Source organism: Piliocolobus tephrosceles, chromosome 21 (assembly GCF_002776525.5).
Source record: "Piliocolobus tephrosceles isolate RC106 chromosome 21, ASM277652v3, whole genome shotgun sequence".
Lineage (NCBI taxonomy): Eukaryota > Metazoa > Chordata > Mammalia > Primates > Cercopithecidae > Piliocolobus > Piliocolobus tephrosceles.
This window is the reverse complement of record NC_045454.1, coordinates 33269426-33285261: the sequence shown is the minus strand read 5'-3', so window position 1 is coordinate 33285261 and position 15836 is coordinate 33269426. Positions and strand designations below refer to the sequence as shown.

At 43.9% G+C, this 15836-nt stretch overlaps 1 protein-coding gene across 1 annotated transcript in view; it reads right to left on the bottom strand.

Annotated features, from left to right (window-relative positions):
• Window positions 1-13454, bottom strand: part of LOC111554382 (zinc finger protein 506) — a 32485-nt gene extending 19031 nt beyond the window's left edge. The window contains exon 1 of the mRNA XM_023229899.2: window positions 13235-13454. Coding sequence (XP_023085667.1) covers window positions 13235-13237 — 3 coding nt within the window. The 5' untranslated portion in view covers window positions 13238-13454. The remainder of the gene's footprint in view (window positions 1-13234) is intronic.
• Window positions 13455-15836: the final 2382 nt, after the last annotated feature.

Below are 15836 nucleotides of genomic sequence, written 5' to 3'. Positions count from 1 at the left end.
GGAGGCTGAGGCAGGAGAATGGCGTAAACCCGGGAGGCGGAGCTTGCAGTGAGCTGAGATCTGGCCACTGCACTCCAGCCCGGGCGACAGAGCGAGACTCCGTCTCAAAAAAAAAAAAAAAAAAAAAAAAGAATTAACGTAGTATACAGAAAATTTTATTCTATTCATATTTACTTTTTTGTGACTTATGGAACAACTACTGGATCTTCAGGAATAGAAAACAAGTTGCTAATTAGAATGTCTCTGCAACCACTGGTTTTAATACAACAGTTAAAAACTAAGACTCTAAAATACATACTTTATTTTTCCCATTTATTTGCTTTTGGGTTTCAGGAAATTGTGAGCACTAGCTCTAGAAACTTACTAGGATTCATCAGCCAAAACTCTGATCTCTTTTAATCAGTTCTGTGAGGCAAGACTCCAAGGTAGGGTCAGAACTAAATAAAGTCTCCAAAAAGGGTGTCTCTGCGGCTGGTCGCGGTGGCTCACGCCTGTAATCCCAGCACTTTGGGAGGCCAAGGCAGGCAGATCACGAGGTCAGGAGATCGAGACCATCCTGGCTAACAGTATGAAACCCCGTCTCTACTAAAAATACAAAAAAATTAGCTGGGCGTGGTGGTGGATGTCTGTAGTCCCAGCTACTCGGGAGGCTGAGGCAGGAGAATGGCGTGAATCCAGGAGGCTGAGCTTGCAGTGAGCCGAGATCGCTCCACTGCACTCCAGCCTGGGCGACAGAGCGAGACCCCGTCTCAAAAAAAAAAAAAAAAAAAAAAAAAAAGATGTGAATCTGAACAGGTGTGGGGCAGGGTGAGGACGCTATGTAGAATTCTGTTCTCTATGCCACTGGGGTACTTCCAGTTTTGTTTTTTCTAAGCTTACCTAAAAGAAACTTAAATCCAGAGCTTCTGCCATTTTAATCTTTTCTAGCCACTGCCCTGTCAACTTTATACTATATACTAATATGCAATTTAAACAAATCCCTTCAGGTCTTCTAGGGTAATTTTGTGTTTTGTTTTGTTTTGAGATGCAGTCTCACTCTGTCGTCCAGGCTGGAGTGCACTGGTGCGATCTCGGCTCACTGCAACCTCTGCCTCCCAGGTTCCAGTGATTCTTCTGCCTCAGCCTCCCAATTAGCTAGAACTACAGATGCGTGCCACCATGCCTGGCTAATTTTTGTATTATTAGTAGAGATGGCGTTTCACCATATTGGCCAGGCTGGTCTCAAACTCCTGACCTCATGATTCGCCTGCCTCGGCCTCTCATGTGCTGGGATTATAGGCATGAGCCACCGTGCTCAGCCCTTCTAGAGCAATTTTATTAGAAAATAAATACGTATACTTAACAAGGAAAAATAAATAGAAATTCTACTGCTGGGTGTGGTGGCTAACGCACGTAATCCCAGCACTTTGGGAGGCCAAGGTGGGTGGATCGCAAGATCAGGAGTTCAAGATCAGCCTGACCAAGATGGTGAAACCCCATCTTTACTAAAAATACAAAAATTAGCCAGACGTGATGGCAGGCACCTGTAATCCCAGCTACTCAGGAGGCAGAGGCAGTAGGATCACTTGAACCAGGGTGGCAGAGGTTGCAGTGAACTGAGATCACACTACTGTACTCCCTCTCAAAAATAATAAAAAGAAATTATAGTAACAGTTCTTCTGTTCATAAATATGCCCTCAGATGTAGACCTCAGAAGTCACAACGATATAAAGAACGTGGCCTAAATAAAGCCCAAGATTTTGGACACATGTATTTGTTGTACCAACCATATGATGCACAATTCAATTATTTATCCAGTTGCTAGTCTAGACTAAAAGTTTCTGGATTGTAGGAACCATGACTGCTTTATGTTTTTTTTTAATGGCCATATGAAATGGAAGCTACTAGTTTTATCTATTTGGTTCTCCAAATCTCGTCCTTGTTTATCATCCAAGTACCAGGATATTGGAGAAACTCTCATCTAGGTATCAACCGAAGACACCTCTTGCATGAGGGGATGAACAAACACAGATGACTCATTTCTCCTACACTGAGACAGAAGCAGAATTAACCACTCTTGTCAGCCTGACATAATTCTGTACGGGACATCTCAAATGCCTCACAAATGCCTCAAAGACACCTAGGTGATTTTGAGGGAATTCCCAGTGACCCTGGGCCAATGGCCCAATGATAAGCCAGGATGGAGAGACTCAGACTGATTCTAAATAGAAAATGGAACAGCCCTGGTGGAACTCCAGAACCTGGATCACCCATTCTGATTTACTAGCTCTTGGGTAAGAGAAATAACAAAAATATTCTACTCCAGTATCACTTTTTTTTTTTTTTTTTTTGAGACGGAGTCTCGCTCTGTCACCCAGGCTGGAGTGCAGTGGCCGGATCTCAGCTCAATGCAAGCTCCACCTCCCGGGTTTATGCCATTCTCCTGCCTCAGCCTCCCAAGTAGCTGGGACTACAGGTGCCCGCCACCTCGGCCTGCTAGTTTTTTTTTTTGTATTTTTTTAGTGGAGACAGGGTTTCACCGTGTTCACCAGGATGGTCTCGATCTCCTGACCTCGTGATCCACCCGTCTCGGCCTCCCAAAGTGCTGGGATTACAGGCTTGAGCCACCACACCCGGCCTCCAGTATCACATTTTACAGGTAAATTTAGTTGCGGTTGTGGTCATGGCTCTGGATACTTTGTGGCCTTGATCTCTCACTACAGATTCTGCCATCAGATTCTATTTCCTCCTGGAGCCTCTCACATAACTGTAGCAGGTCAATGAAGAAGATGTGAAAAATCTCAAATAGCCACACTCCCAAATGGGGGCTATAAGATGTCTATGTTGACATCTCACAATGCAGAAAATGCGTTTTGTTAGTTGTCTGTACATTTTCTATCCAAAGTCTGGCCCTTTTTTTGTAAATCCCGGGCAGAGGTCAGACCTTATCTACAGATTCTAGGTAGGAGCAACTTGGCTCTGTATCCTTTGGTGTTATAACAAGTGGATTACAATTAAAGGAGAGGTGTTAAGAAAAAGCTCAGATTAGATATGAGATTGATCAAGTCAGCCAGAAAACAGTCCCCTAAAAGCAATTTCTCTCTAAACACCCAAAGTACACAGCTACTCTCAGCATGAAAAACATGAGCATTATGAAGAAACGGGGCAGATTTTCAGAAGAATTTTTATAAAGTTTCTTTTCCATCTCTGCTGCTCTCTCATCTCCTAGCCATTGAATGGGGGTTCTATATTTAAATACATCTGACAACTTCCAACAACAGTTTTTGATGAAGAAATAGAATCTGACTGTGTTCATATAATGGAATACATTAGAGCTTGCAACATAACTAACTGAAGAGCTATGTTGGTGGTGTTTGGGTGGCCACATCACCTGTCTTTATTTGTCCTGTAATAGCAGAATTCCAATTTAGTGAGATAAAAGATACTAACATTGTGTTTACTCATAATTATCCCTATTGAATAAAGTAATAAGCATGTCAGACTAATACCTACTATAACAATTTGGTAAATTTCCTTTGGATATTAGATATAAATAACTATCAATAATTTTCATGAACTAGTCATAATGTATGTAGCATTTTTAAAAACTGCAACTATACTTCAGTTAAAACACTTTAAATAACAATATTAAAATAACCATTTAAGTGATTCATTCAAAGTAATTATTGCGGCTTTATATTCATACTATTGTAGAAAATACTGTTTATGGCTCACGCCTATAATCCCAGCACTTTGGGAGGCTGAGGTGGGTAGATCACCTAAGGTCAGGAGTTCAAGATCAAGGTGGCCAACATGGTGAGACCCCATCCCTACTAAAAAATACAAAAACTTTCCCAGGCATGGTGGTGCACGCTTGTAATCCCAGTCACTCGGGCTTCTGAGGCAGGAGAATTGCTTGAATTCGGGAGGCAGCAGTTGCAGTGAGCCGAGATCATATCGCTGCACTCCAGCCTGGGCAACAGAGAGAGACTCTGTCTCAAAAAAAACAAAATACTGTTTAATTTATATGAATGCAGGTTGTCTACAAACACTACACATAACTATGCTAATTGTTCTGAAGTAGTAAATAGAATGCAAGGTACAACTACAGACTCCACTGTTCAGTTTATACACTGAACTGTTCTTGCTTTTGCAGCATAAGTACTTCAGCCTGCAAATATTGGATAATTTCCTTGGATAATCAGGTTTCTGTCAAAGAAACTTAGTATCTTTTAGTCTTTATCATTATGTATTGCTAAATTTAATTTTATCTTTGTGCTAAGCTTCTGTGTGCTCTTAAAATAAGCTTTTATCTAAACAAATCTGTGTCTACTTTTAAGGACTAAAAATGCAAAAAATAAACTTTTTGGAACCAAAAACAAAGCAAAAAATCTGATGTACTAGCTAAAGATAATCTGGAGTCAGAAAAAATGACAAAAGGTTTATTTAGCTGTTAATATGATTTACATATATTTCCCAAAAAAGCAGAGAAAATATTTACATATAATCTAAATCCCTTAAGAGAGAATAGCAAAAAATTTTTTGGGACTTTTTAAAGAGTTTTTGAACCCTTGGACATCTGAATTTTGCACACTGTATGCACTTGAAAGAATGTTTATGGGGGAAAAAGCAGAAGAAAGAAAGATGTTATTAAAAAATGAATGAGTGCACAAGACCAATGCAACAGAATAGAGAGCCCAAAATAGAGACCCTCTACAACCGTCAGATTTTTGACAGATCTGACAATAAGAATGTGGGAAGAATTCTCTATTTAATAAATGGTGCTGGCTGGCCGGGCGCAGTGGCTCAAGCCTGTAATCCCAGCACTTTGGGAGGCCGAGACGGGCGGATCACAAGGTCAGGAGATCGAGACCATCCTGGCTAACCCGGTGAAACCCCGTCTCTACTAAAAAATACAAAAAACTAGCCGGGTGAGGTGGCGGGCGCCTGTGGTCCCAGCTACTCGGGAGGCTGAGGCTGGGACCCTCCGCTCCGCTCCCGGGAGGCGGAGCTTGCAGTGAGCTGAGATCCGGCCACTGCACTCCAGCCTGGGCGACAGAGTGAGACTCCGTCTCAAAAAAATAAATAAATAAATAAATGGTGCTGGAATAACTATCTAGCACTATGTAGAAGACAGAAACTGGACCCCTTTATTACACCATATACAAAAATCAAGATAAAGACTTAAATGTAAAACTTAAAATTACAAGAAGTCCTGCAAGATAACCTAAAAGATACCATTCTAGACACAGAAACTGGCAAAGACTTCATGATGAAGCTACCAAAAGCAATTGCAACAAAAGCAAAAATTGACAAATGGACCTATTTAAACTAAAGAGCTTCTTCACAGCAAAGGAAACTATCAACAGGGTAAACAGGCAACCTACAGAAGAAAAGAAAATATTTGCAAACTTTGCCTCTGACAGAGGTCTAATATTCAGAATTTATTAGAAACTTTAAAAAGTTTACAAGAAAAAAAACCTCATTAAAAAGTAGGCAAAAAACATGAATAGATACTTTTCAAAAGAAGAGATACATGTGGCTAACAAGCATATGAAAAAAACCTGCTCATTGCTAATCATTAGAGAAATTAAAAGAGAAACCACAATGAGATCTCACATTACACCAGTCAGAATGGCTATTTTTAAAAAGTCAAAAAATAACAGATGCTGGCAAGGTTGCAGAGAAAAGGGAATGCTTATACTCTGCTGGTGGGAGTGTAAATTAGTTTAACAACTGTAAAAACCAGTGTGGCAATTCTTCACAGAACTAGAAACAATTATCATTTGACCCAGGAACCTCCTAATTGGGTATATACCCAAAGAAATATAAGTTATATTATAAAGACACATCCACATGCATGTTCATTGCAGCACTATTCACAATAACAAAGACATGCACAGGCCATAAATGCCTATCAATGGTAGACTGGATAAAGAAAATATGGTATGGTCAGATGCGGTGGCTCCTGCCTGTAATCCCAGCACTTTGGAAGGATGAGGCAAGTATACTGCCTGAGCTTAGAAGTTTGAGACCAGCCTGGACAACATGGCAAAATCTTGTCTCCACAGAAAATACAAACAGAAAAATTGGCCAGGTGTGGTAACACCCGCTTGTAGTCCCAGTTACTTGGGAGGATGAGGTAGGAGATAATTGCTTTGAGCCTGGGAAATTGAGGCTAAAGTAAGCCAATATCACACCACAGCACTCTAGCCTGGGCAATAAGTGAGACCCTGTCTCCAAAAATAAAATAAAATAAAAGATGTAGTAAAAACAAAATATGGTACATCATGGAGTACTCTGTGACCATTAAAAAAAAAGATCATGTCCTTTGCAATAACATTGATGAAGCTGGAGACCATTATTCTTAGAAAACAAATGCAGAGGCTGGGTGTGATGGCTCACGCCTGTCATCCCAGCACTTTGGAGGCCAAGGGGGATGGATCACCTGAGGTGCGGAGTTTGAGATCAGCCTGACCAACATGGAGAAACCCCGTCTCTACTAAAAATACAAAATTAGCCAGGGGTGGTGGCACACGCCTGTAATCCCAGCTATTCGGGAGGCTGAGGCAGGAGAATTGCTTGAACCTGGGAGGTGGAGGTTGTGGTGAGCTAATATCGCACCATTGCACTCCAGCCTGGGCAACAAGAGCAAAACTCCATCTCAAAATAATAATAATAATGCAGAAACAGAAAAACAAATGCATGTTATTGGCCGGGCGTGGTGGCTCAAGCCTGTAATCCCAGCACTTTGGGAGGCCGAGACGGGCGGATCACGAGGTCAGGAGATCGAGACTATCCTGGCTAACACGGTGAAACCCCGTCTCTACTAAAAAAAATACAAAAAACTAGCCGGGCGAGGTGGCGGGCGCCTGTAGTCCCAGCTACTCGGGAGGCTGAGGCAGGAGAATGGCGTCAACCCAGGAGGCGGAGCTTGCAGTGAGCTGAGATCTGGCCACTGCACTCCAGCCCGGGCCACAGAGCGAGACTCTGTCTCAAAAAAAAAAAAAAAAAAAGAAAACCAAATTCATGTTATTATTTATAAGTAAGAGCTAAATAACAACAACACATGAACACAAAGAGAACAACAGACATTGAGGCCTAGTTGAGGGTGGACTAAGAGGATCAGAAAACAGACCTGTTTGGTACTATGGGTAGTATCTCAGTGACAAAATAATCTGCATGCCAAACCCCCATGACATAATCTTAGTGGTATAACAAACGCACATGAGTACCCCAAACCAAAAATAAAAGCTAAAAGCAAAAAAAAAAAAAAAAAATCCCTGGGTGGGTGGGAGTGTAATGTAGGTGAAAGGACTGATTTCTGGTACAGACAGTGGTCCCAGCAGGGCTGTACTCTGATTTCTGTGTGCATGCAGGCAGGTGAGATTATGAACAGCTGGTCCAAAATGCTGGATAGTGGAGAAAACAGGTTGCTGCTGCAGATTCAGTGTCTGTGAGTGGGAATATGCTAGGAGACTTGTAGAGACTTGCGGATTCTTGGCAAGAAACACTAGGATCAAAAATGCCATTGTAAGGTTCCTGAGGGTAGTGCCGAGTCTTGGCGGGGGTGCGGACACGTCAATGTCTAGTGTGTGTGTTTGTGAGTGGGTGGGGATCCTGTGGTGGCAGCTGTGGGAAAAGGGAGTTTGTCATCAGAGCTACTTTCCTCTACATTTTCAATCATCTGTCACCCTGAGAGAAGACCTGGAATCATAGGACAATGGGCAGTGTGAGAGCCTGCATACAACAGAGCATAGCCTCCCATTCCCAATCTCCCAACGTTTTATTCCAGGTCAGGCCTCCGTTATATCTTTTTTCTGGCACCACATCTGTAGTTTGCTGAACATCAAACAATTCTCCAACACTAACTTATTGTCTCACATTTGAATTCTGACACCACCCACAGTCAGCACAGACCCTGATTCAGGGCTCCGTCCCACAACATTGTCCTCATGGCAGATGCCAGTCACAAACCCCAAGGGCCCATCTATGCTTCTGAGCTACTGTGTAAAACGTGGGGACTCCCATAACCTCCCTGAAGTTCAATAATTCGGTAGAGCTACTCACAGAACTCAGCAAAACACTGTAGTTATCTTTACTGGTTTAATATATAAGATGCAGCCATGGAAAAGCCAAATGGAAGAAATGCATAGAACAAAGAAAAGAGATGGGGAAAGATGAAACACATAGATAATCCTGGAAAACATTTGTGATTAATAAAATTCTCCATCCTTTGTGTGCTCCAGGAACAGTTTATGGGGAGAAACACCCTTCCCGTTATGAGTTAGATGGTGCTCTCTTTTCTTACCTCACAGCCAGACACACACTCTGTACATTTTTTTCTCATTAAAAAAATCAGCTGAATTTGTTTTCAGTGGTCATAATGAAATATTTCTTTTCTTTGCTTTTTTTTTTTTTTTTTTTCCGAGCCAGATTCTCACTCTGTCGCCTAGGCTGGAGTACAGTGGCGCTATCCCGGCTCACTGCAACCGCTGCCTCCCAGGTTCAAGCAATTCTCCTCCCTCAGCTTCCTGAGTCGCTGGGATTACAGGTGCCTACCACCACACCCGGCTAAATTTTTGTTTTTCTTGGTGGTTTTTTTGAGATGGAGTTTCGTTCCTGTTGCCCAGGCTGTAGTACAATGGCGTGATGTTGGCTCACCACAATCTCCACTTCCCGGGTTAAAGCAATTCTCCTGCCTCAGCCTCCCGAGTAGCTGGGATTACAGGCATATGCCACCATACCTGGCTAATTTTTGCATTTTTAGTAGAGATGGGGTTTCACCATGTTGAGCAGGCTGGTCTTGAGCTCCTGACCTCAAGTGATCAACCCCCCTGGGCCTCCTAAAGTGCTGGGATTACAGGCATGAGCCACTACACCTGGCTAAGGTGCTTGCATTTTATACCTCCATAAGAAAAGCAAATATATCTACTTCTTTCAACAATATATTTTATATATATGTGTGTGTGTATATATATATATATATTTTTTTTTTTTTTTTGAGACAGAGTCTCGCTCTGTTGCCCAGGCTGGAGTGCAGTGGCTGGATCTCAGCTCACTGCAAGCTCCACCTCCCGGGTTCCTGCCATTCTCCTGCTCAGCCTCCCAAGTAGCTGGGACTACAGGCGTCCACCACCTCGCCTGGCTAGTTTTTTGTATTTTTTAGTAGAGACGGGGTTTCACCATGTTAGCCAGGATGGTCTCGATCTCCTGACCTCGTGATCCGCCCGTCTCGGCCTCCCAAAGTGCTGCGATTACAGGCGTGAGCCACCGCGCCCGGCCTATTTATATTTTATTATATTAAAAATAATGTAGTAAAAAATTCGTCATATGGGAACACTTCTAGAAGGTACCACGTTTCATCACATATAATTTAGCATTAAACTCAGAAATCAAGACAACAGGATATAGAACTGAGATATTCACTGTCACAAATTTACCCAGCAAAAGGAGGTACTGATGTTTTGACGAATCTATATAACTCATCAATTATCCACCAGATTTTCCTGTGGAAACATTTTCATTGTGTACAGCCAAAATGGAAGAGAGATTTTCCCTACTTTTTTCCCTTGGTAGCTAACATTCTTAAAGCTACGGCTTAGAATTCTGTTTGAAATCACTCAGCTATAAAAAACACACCTGAGAAAATTCCTAAACTCACTCTGGGAAAGAAAAAGATAAATGAGAATTATTAACAAATATATGATTAAATACTAATTTTTTGAAACTCATCTCTTTTATGTCCTTTGTAAATATTTTCTTACCTTTCAAGCCCTACTAATAAAATGCAAATTGCAGTTAAAAAATTGATGCAGCTGGGTGCAGGGGCTCACGCCAGTAATCCCAGCACTTTGGGAAGCCAAAGTAGGTGGATCGCTTAAGATCAGAAGTTTGAAATCGGCCGGTCCATCTCTACTAAAAACACAAAAACTAGACGGGTGCAGTGGTGGGCACCTGTAGTCCTAGCTACTCAGGAGGCCGAGGCATGAGGATCACTTGAACCCAGGAGCCAGAGGTTGCAGTGAGCTGAGATGGAGCCACTGCATTCCAGCCTGTGCAACAGAGACTGTTTCAAAACAAAACCAACAACAAAAACACCTGAGGTTAAAATAAGTGAACAAATCTTTTCAAGTTACAGATCCTATCGCCCACCCCATCCTGTTCAGTTACATGCTCAATAACTACCCTCCCAGGAGACACTGCGCTATGCCCCAGTGAGTGCCCCACGTGCATTTTACTTTAAGTTTTTAAGCCATCTCACTGGGGTCAGTTTTTCTGTCTTTTGAAGTGTTTTTTCACAAATTTTTCACTACTTTTCTGCTGCCCATGCAAGAGAATCCAGGGGGCAGAATTTGTTTTCCCCTCAATACCAGCATCTGATTGGCTGACCAGCAATGTTGTCTCCAAGAAATGGAAGCTAGGTTGAGTGAAGATAACCTTCATGTGGCAAGGGGTTAGCTTTTCAAAAAAAAAAAAAAAGTGCACCAGGATCTGTCTTTCAACCCCAAGGCTGCCACCTGCTCCCTTCAGAGGCTACACTCCATACTTCAGGTGGTCCTATGGCATAAAATGACCCAAGAGCTAATATTCACTAGACACTCTAACAGACATAGCCATGGTAGGTATCTTGGTTTATCCCCAAAAAACCCAGGACCACTTAAGGTTGGCTGAGGACACATCATCCTATTAAGTTTCCAGAGGGTAATCTTGACCCAAAAACATTCGTAAGTTCTCTGGAAAAATAAAAGACAAAGAGGCACAGAGAGTTTTTATAATACACCATCAGGGGATTATTCTTTGCTTTCTTCTCATGGGAAATATTTACAAACAAAAAACATATTTTTTTTTTTGAGACGGAGTCTTGCTCTGTTGCCCAGGCTGGAGTGCAGTGGCCGGATCTCAGCTCACTGCAACCTCCGCCTCCTGGGTTCACACCATTCTCCCGCCTCAGCCTCCTGAGTAGCTGGGACCACAGGCGCCCGCCACCTCTCCCGGCTAATTTTTTGTATTTTTAGTAGAGACGGGGTTTCAGTGTGTTAGCCAGGATGGTCTCGATCTCCTGACCTCGTGATCCGCCCGTCTCGGCCTCCCAAAGTGCTGGGATTACAGGCTTGAGCCACCGCGCCCAGCCCAAAAAACATATTTTCAATAGCGTTATGCAATGCTTTTTAAAAAATGACTATTGGCCAGGCTCGGTGGCTCACACCTGTAATCCCAGCACTTTGGGAGGCTCAGATGGGCAGATCACGAGGTCAAGAGATAGAGACCATCCTGACAAGGTGAAACCCTATCTCCTCTAAAAATACAAAAATTATCTGGGCGTGGTGGCAGGCGCCTATACTCCCAGCTACTCAGGAGGCTGGGGCAGGAGAATCGCTTGAACCCAAAAGGCAGACGTTGCAGTGACATTGCCCCACTGCACTCCAGCATGGCGACAGAGCAAGACTCCGTCTCAAAAAAAAAAAAAAAAAGATTAATTGAGGAACATGAGGTACACTTGAGGCCCTGCTTGGGACACGTGAAAAATGCCAGGGAAAATCAGTCCCCGTGGGGTGTGAAAATAATTAAGTGGCAGGCAATTAGAATGAGGAAGCTCTAGTACCCAGATTCCTACTTCTAAGAAAAAAAATAAAAACTCAAGTGCATTTTTTGGTAAATTACTACATTAGGGGAAAAAAATTCAGGCTTAAGCAACTATAAACTGTCAATTAAACTCTGATTACATAACCAAGAAATTTCCACCTCGATTGTACAAATTTAAAAACTACCTAACTAGGCTGGGCGCGGTGGCTCACACCTGTAATCGCTGCGCTTTGGGAGGCCGAGGCGGGTGGATCACGAGGTCAGGAGATCGAGACCATCCTGGCTAACACGGTGAAACACGTCTCAACTAAAAATACAAAAAATTAGCCTGGCGGTGGCAGGCACCTGTAGTCCCAGCTACTTGGGAGGCTGAGGCAGGAGAATGGCGTGAACTCAGGAGGCGGAGCTTGCAGTAAGCTGAGATCAAGCGACTGCAGACTGCACTCTGCAGTCAGAGCGAGACTCAAAAAAAAACAAAAAACAAAAAACAAACAAAAAAAACCCGTAAGTATACCTAACCAGTTACTGAATTTGGTTTTCTCCATCATGCACCTTATAAACGTCTTTCCTTCAAGCCCCTCCCATGGACCACAAACCACAAACTACAGCTAGGTGCTCTACAATTCTTGAATCACTTTTTGATTAAATTATTTGATATTTTTGCGATGACTCCCGGCTTTTTTTTTTTTTTTTTTTAGGCAGAATCTAGCTCTGTCGCCCAGGCTGGAGTGCAGTGGCGCGATCTCAGCTCATGGCAACCTCCGCCTCCTGGGTTCAATCGATTTTCTCACCTCTGCCTCCAAAGTAGCTGGGACTACAGGCGTTTGCCATCACACCCAGCTAATTTTTGTATTTTTACTAGACCTGGGGTTTCCCCATTTTGGCCATGCTTGTCTTGAACTCCTTACCTCAACTGATCCGCCTGCCTCGGCCTCCCAACGTGCTGGGATCACAGGCGTGACCCACCACTCCCGGTCCCATAATTTTTTTTTTTTTTTTTTTGAGACGGAGTCTTGCTCTGTCGCCCGGGCTGGAGTGCAGTGGCCAGATCTCAGTTCACTGCAAGCTCCGCCTCCCGGGTTTACGCCATTCTCCTGCCTCAGACTCCGGAGTAGCTGGGACTACAGGCGCCCGCCACCTCGCCCGGCTAGGTTTTTGTATTTTTAGTAGAGACGGGGTTTCACTGTGTTAGCCAGGATGGTCTCGATCTGCTGACCTCGTGATCCGCCCATCTCAGCCTCCTAAAGTGCTGGGATTACAGGCTTGAGCCACCGCGTCCGGCTCCATAAATTTTTAATAGGAGAAAAGAGAAACTGTGAACCCCACGAACCAAAGCTCTTCCCATTCATGAACCCGTACCCGGAGTCAGGATTCTCCCCTGACGACCCTCCCGTGGTCCCTAAACAATCTGGGAAAGACCGTGGGTGCGGAGCTGCCCGAAGAGGGCTCCAGGCCAGGGCACAGTCACTAAGCAAGGAAAGACAGGACGCCCCGGGGCCCCGCTGTCAACGCAGCCGCCATCTTATGGCTCAGGCGGAACTGGGCAACGAGAACTTGGAGCGCAGACTGCGGAGCTAACTGCCGGGAGGCCTAAATTCTGCCACAGCCACTTCCTCCCCAGTTCCAACCAGCCCCTCTCCGTCTCTCGGGATGTCGAACCCGCACTCACCATTTCTAGGCTTCCAGGGGGTCCCAGCGTCTTAGCTGTGGCTCTCTCAATACCTGCAGGTCACAGGGCCACAGAGGCTGGGCCTCTAGGAGCAGACGACACAGAGCAGTGAAGAGACCACACCTGGAGCTCTGACGGCAGCCAGAGACAATGGGCACGCAAAGGCCAGAAGCCGGAAGTCGTCCTGTTCGCTCCAGCTGCGTACCTGACTGGAAGGGTTGCAGCCCAGCGTCCCTGATTGGATAATGCTTAAGGCCCCGCCCCCTCAGGTCCTAAGTGACAGAAGACGCGATCAGATGCTGGACTGAGTGAAGAGTGACAGTGTAAGCCTGCAGCCTTTTCTTTTTTTTCTTTTATTTATTTATTTTTTTGAGACGGAGTTTCACGCTTGTTGCCCAGGCTGGATTGCAATGGCGTGATCTTGACTCAATGCAACCTCCACCTCCTGGATCGAGCGAATTCTCCTCCCTTAGCCTCCCGCATATCTGAGATTACAGGCGCCCCCTACCGTGCCCGGCTAATTTTTTTTTCTAGTTTTAATAGAGAGGGGGTTTCACCATATTAGCCAGGCTGGTCTCAAACTCCTGTCCTCAAGTTATCCGCCTGCCTCGGCCTCCCAAAGTGCTCGGATTACAAGCGTGAGCTGCCGCGCCCGGCCAGCTGCAGCCTTTTCAAACAGGACTTCCTCCCTGAGCTGAGCCAGACCTACCCCAGAGCATGGGAAAATTCTCTCTTTTTTACTCTCTCTCTCTTTGAATGTATTCAAAAGGTGAACATAAGTATTCTGCTGCCATATTAATAATACATAAAATTTTTGTTCAAGAGAAAATCAACCTTTACTTTGGTAACAGTGTATTATCAATTAAAGCTAATTTCAATAAAACCTTACAAATAAATCAAATTTGTCATTTTTGAACACTCTAGATTTACATATATATTTTGTAATTTCTTGTAATTTTTCTTAACTTTTTTATTTTATTTTTATCCACATTCTTTTTATTTTTCCATCTGAAACAACCTTTACTTTCAAACTGCTATAGGAGGTGATGTTATGCCCAGACCGTTTATTCCCTTGAGAAGACCACCAGAGTCCGGACTCAAAGCCAAGCAGCAAGGATCTTTATTACAGGTTCCAACCTGGAACTCACACACCCGTGAAACGAGCCGGGCGGGAGAGCTCCCCAACTGGGCTCGGACAGTGTTATATAGTCTAAGGTAAATAGGCACAGAGTCATTATACAAATCAGATGTATGATTGGCCGACATTTGAACAAGGCGATTTGGCTGATTATGATTGGTTCCCGCCATTTCTGGTATTTCAGTTAATTTTGAAATTCTGATGACGTTTATCAGGGGCTTGCAGGGCAGGGGTAGGACTTGTTTTCGCAAACCCAAGGTGGGAAAGCAGTCTTACACAAAGGCAGTTAATCATATTGCGACAGGTTTCACAGGGCTTGTTTTGCAACATGGGTGTAACGCGTCTTGTGACCTTGCCATGCCACAGAAAGAAAAACAGGAACTTACAAAATCTTTAGAATGTGCAGAGATAGGGACAAAATGATTGTGAGAGCAGAACAAAGGTTTAGCAATAGGGTGGGCACACACTTTTATGCCCTTTCAGTAGAAATAAATCATTTAGGGCCAGGTGCAGTGGCTCAAGCCTGTAATCCCAACACTTTGGGAGGCCAAAGTGGGCAGATCACTTGAGGTCAGGAGTTCAAGACTAGCCTGGCCAACATGGTGAAACCCCATCTCTATTAAAAATACAAAAAATTAGCAAGGTGTGGTGGTGCACACCTGTAATCCCCGCTACTCTGGAGGCTGAGGCAGGAGAATCTTTTGAACACAGGAGGTGGAGGTTGTGTAACGGCCCAAGGGGTTCACTGTGCCCTTTGCCTAGACAGAGCCAATTCATCAAGACAGGGGAATTTGTGGAGGAAAACTTAAATATTAAATTTGAACTTAATTGAACCTGGACACAAACAATGGTCACCAAGTCCTGGAACAGGTTATGTGTGCCCCTTGAGGCGTTTATCCTGTGCTGTTTTGGATAAATCTCTATTTCAATCTATTCCAATACATTGGTTATTGAAAAACAATAGACAATCACAAAAAAAAAAAAAAAAAAAAAAGTTGACCTTTTTGTGTTCCTTGAGCCCAATCGCGAAGGGTCCTCATGACTGACCCTCATGACTGGGCCTCATGCCAAAGAACTCGTTACAAAAAGAGCTAGGGTCCCAGATCGCGTGGAAGCTTCATGAGACCTCGTCTGTGCACAAACGGGTGTCTGACTCTGGAGCCCAGCCTGTTGCTTCCCGGTCTGGTGGTGAATCCTCCATAGTCTGGTGTGGAGGAAAAGTTAAATATTAATTTGAAGTCAATTGAACGCGGACACAAACAATGGTCACCAAGTCCCGGAACAGGTTGTGTGAGCTGCTTGAGGTGTTCATCCAGCGCTGTATTGGAGAAATCTGTATTTCCATCTATTCCTATACATTAGTTGTTGAAAAACAATAGGCAATCGCAAAAACCACTTGACCTTTTTGTGTTCCTTGGACCCAGTCGCGAATGGCCCTCATGAATGGGCCTTATGCCAAACAAT